The 4161-nt window shown below is 35.1% G+C and overlaps 1 protein-coding gene across 1 annotated transcript; it reads left to right on the forward strand.

Annotated features, from left to right (window-relative positions):
* The first annotated feature begins 1679 nt into the window (after positions 1-1679).
* On the forward strand, positions 1680-3501 carry LOC110100511 (BOI-related E3 ubiquitin-protein ligase 1). Its single transcript, XM_020828039.2, has 3 exons — positions 1680-1948; positions 2091-2559; positions 2644-3501. The coding sequence occupies exons 1-3, from the start codon at positions 1890-1892 to the stop codon at positions 3232-3234; spliced, it is 1119 nt and encodes a 372-aa protein (XP_020683698.1). The 5' UTR covers positions 1680-1889; the 3' UTR covers positions 3235-3501.
* The last annotated feature ends 660 nt before the right edge of the window (positions 3502-4161 follow it).

Here is a 4161-nt window from a genome sequence, read left to right on the forward strand (position 1 = left end):
TAATTTGTTAATTTCTAATATTTTTTTTTTTTGGAATTTTTATTAAATTTGGCACTCATTTACTTATTTTTATAAATTTGCATACTATATATATATATGATGAAGTAAAGGCGAGGCTTACGCGAAGGCGGTTTCTCGTGCACGAGCGGTGACTCTTCTCCGTTGACCGTACGTTGCCGCGGGCAGCCCAACTATTCATTTCCACGGCGTGAGAGATCTAAATGCCGCCTTCCTAACACTAATTAATACTGTCGTATGTGAGTTGATTTTTTTATTCAAATATTTTATTTCTAAATATATCAAAGTAATTTTAATATAATAATAATTTATATTTGGACAGAATCATTCAATTTTGTGATTGTGAATAATAAAAATATAATGGTGAACATTAATTAAGATTTTATTGTTTACAGTCACAAAATCGAACTGTTTTATTCTTCCGACTCTGCATGTAATAATCTCTCATATGACTGAGAGGTGTAACTGAGCCGCAAGCTAGAATTTAACTAGTTAAGATGCTGAAGAGTCAAAATTATTAAGCCATGAATTCGAGCTAGAGTTTATAGTTGAGTTCGTATATTAGTCGAGCATGAGCTTGAGCTTTGTTAGTCTTGGCTCCTAATCTTTTTTAATAGCTCTTTTCAATTACAATATATTTAGAATCTAATTTAAAATAACATAATATATTATAAACTAATTTTTTTTAATTATTTTATGAGTCATGCATGAGCTTTCTTAACGAGCATGAGTAAAGTAGGCGAGTTTGAGTAATTGAGCCAAACTCAAGCCTAATAATTTCCGAACAAGTGGAGGACTAGCCTGAGCTCAAAGAAAGTTACATAAGCTTAATTCGATTAGACAAACACTCGACTAAACTCGAGTTGTTCAAAAATACAAAATATTTTCATATAATAGCACATTAATTTTAATTTTTTATTTAATTTCTATATTTGACTTTGCACTACTTGAAATAATTATGTTATTTTAAATATATATTTATATTCAACTGCAAAAACCTCTCATTGCTGTTTTTTTAGGTTGATTTTGTTTTAAGGCCCTTTTAGAATAGATTTCTCATTATTTTGATTGTTAGATTAAAATTATATTTTTTTTTACATTTTTTGTTGTTTTTTGCTTTTTCTCAAAAAATTATGTATTAAAATGTTTTTTATGATAAAAAATTACTAATGTGTGTTTCCTTCAAAATGCTATTGTTTAATTTAATTTAAATTTATATATATATTTATAATATATATAATAAAATTAAAAAAAATATTTCCCCTACTGTTAACAAGAAACTTTACAAAATTTTAGAATTGTCCCAAATAAATATTTAATTTAAACCAAATTTAATTTTAATAATTTAAAAATAAATAAAAGGTGTTAAAATTTGTTTTTAATAATTTTATTTTATTTGTGACTTTTAATAAAATATTTAAAATATAATATTTTGATATTATGATATAATTTTTGTTATGAAAAAAATAATTATACCTTAAAGATAAAGCTAAATATTTTCTCAAATATAATATAGTTAAAAATAAATAAAAGATAACAACTAATACTATTTTTTAAAATATCCACGTCGGACACCTGTTCCACGGTTGCAACGAGTCCATAATCAATTGTCGAAATCCTATTCCTTTTTCCATGCTCCTCTAGTCCTTCAAAACTGATTCCATAGCTTTCCCATCTTCTATAAATAAAATCCCCTCCTTCAACCACCAAGTCGTTTCGCCCATTGCCTTCCGAAAATCGCTGAATCTCTCCTTCCTCTTCAACAACAACTGCGGCAACCGATTTCCTAATCCGAACAAACGTCGTCAGGTCGACTACCAAAAATTCCGGCAAGAGGAGCGTCGTTCGATTTCCATCAAACGCACATTAAAATGGCGGTCCAAGCTGCTCAACACCCGTCCAACGCTTTCTACTCCGAGTACCCCTCCAGGTGAAATCCGTCTTCTTCAATATTCACCACATCTTTCTACTTCTTTTCCGCGCTTCTATAGGGATTCTCGTTACGTCTTTTCCACCTTATTTATAAATCCTTCTCACTATTCTGCTTCCGTACTTCGTGATCTCTTCTTTAGGATGCCGATCGGCAGTGTTCTTGAAGGCCTACAGACCATGCAGAGCCGTCAGCTTCAGATCGATCATCTTCCTATTGTTGGCAAAGTGGCTGCGGGTTTACCCAACGCTAGTGTGTTTAGCGATCATCCTCAGAGCGAGCTCACATGCAATGTCTCAGGATCTCGGAAGAGAAGCCATGATGAGATGTTGAAGTTGGCTCCACTTCCTCCGTTTGCCCGTGTTTCCAATCCTTCCTTACTTGCAGCATCCTTCGGTTTGAAGAATGGTTCTTGCGGTGCTGTTACCTCTGCTTTATTGGCGTCGCGCGGGCAGAGCATGCGGGTTTTTGATTCAGCTTCGGCTTCGACCAGTGGCCGGTCATCCGGCGTTTCTTCCCAGTCCGCTTCTGCTCCGGGTTCTTTCGGCCAGGAGATTCTTGCTCAGATCCGCCATAATAACTCCGAGATGGATGAACTCATCCGTTCGCAGGTACTGTTGCTTCGTCGTTAGTCTATCTACTAGGTTGTGAATCTTTATCAATTGCTTAATTGTTCTACTTCGCCTCTAAAACAGTACGATAAGATTCGTCTAGGACTGCTGGAAGCGCGCAAAAGGCACTGCAAATCACTGGCCTCCATATTACAGCAAGTCGTTGTGAAACGTCTACGCGAAAAGGAGTCTGAACTGGAAGGCGCGAACCGAAAGAATGCCGAGCTGGAGGAGAAGATCCAGAAGATGACCGCCGAGAATCAGATCTGGTTCAATGTCGCCAAGAACAACGAAATATTAGTTTCCAATCTAAGAACAAATCTCGAGCAAGTGCTCTTCCAGAACGCCGCTACAGCTGCGGCTGTTCCCTCTCTGAAGGAAGGTTATGGAGACAGCGATGGTGCTCCGTTATTGGCAGAGGACGTGCAGTCTTTCTGCTATGACAACGAGACTCAGTTGAAGCCGGCGGCGGCTCAGCCCATCTCTATGTCCTTGCCAGCCAACGAGACAAGCCGACAACAGATGAATTGCAAGGTGTGCGGCGTCGTTCAAGTGTCTGTTCTTGTTCTTCCATGCCGGCACCTTTGCCTCTGCCAGAATTGCGAGCCGAGCGTTGCCTTATGTCCAATCTGCAACTACCCGAAGAACGCCTGCTTACAAGTATTCATGTCGTGACTTAATCGGCAAATGGAGAACTCAATATATCTTTTTTGGTTCGCTCTGTTACATGATCGATCAAATCCGTAATTTTCTTCTCTTTAAATCTCCACGGCATTTATGCCGTTTTTAGCGCCAAGTGTTCTTATTATTTTGTTGTAAAGTTTTGAAGAAATCTTCTGATAATATTCCATTTTTATGTTTAGGATTTTCTCTCTTATATTGTAATTGACTCTTTCGTCATGTTTTAGTAATTTGTGTTTATTGTGGGGTAAAAGTTTTTTACAGTTCAATTTTCTGCTCTGACGTTTTTATTTTAATTTAAAGGCACACACACTAAACGCGTGGTGCCGGGCAGAGTTTTTAGGGTGTTTGATGCCCATCTCTGCTTTTGCGGGTATGGTGCCGTCAAATTTGTCGGTTTGCGGTCATTAATTTCCTTTTAAAAACATCGTGATTGGTTAACTGTACTGTAAGTTTATTGTGGAAGGAAATTATGGCATTTTGTTTATTAAAAAACTATTGAATCTATTTTTATAAATTTCTATTTATTATTAATTAACTGATTAAGTTTTTTATACAAATTTTGTCAGAATTAAAAACATTAGATATGATATTTTAATCATTCTTTTACATAAATGGAATGATTTGTAAATTAAATTATATTGACATTTTTTTTAGGATTACGTAATATTTATTGTACTATTTTTTTTTTCTTGATGTTTGCACTTGAACAAGTCGGTCTATATGTTTATTTTTTCTTCTTCGAAAGTCTCTTGAAAAAATATAAATATGATTTAGGTTAATATTAAGCTTACAAATTTGATAGTTGATTAGTGATTTTTGCCTTTATGAGATTTAGGTTCATCTATGCACACATATACCATGACAAAAGAGCTAAGCACTCATCAAGTTAAGGAGAGATTAATCTGTGCCGACATCAAA

Source organism: Dendrobium catenatum, unplaced genomic scaffold, assembly GCF_001605985.2.
Source record: "Dendrobium catenatum unplaced genomic scaffold, ASM160598v2 fragScaff_scaffold_353, whole genome shotgun sequence".
Taxonomy (NCBI): Eukaryota; Viridiplantae; Streptophyta; class Magnoliopsida; order Asparagales; family Orchidaceae; genus Dendrobium; species Dendrobium catenatum.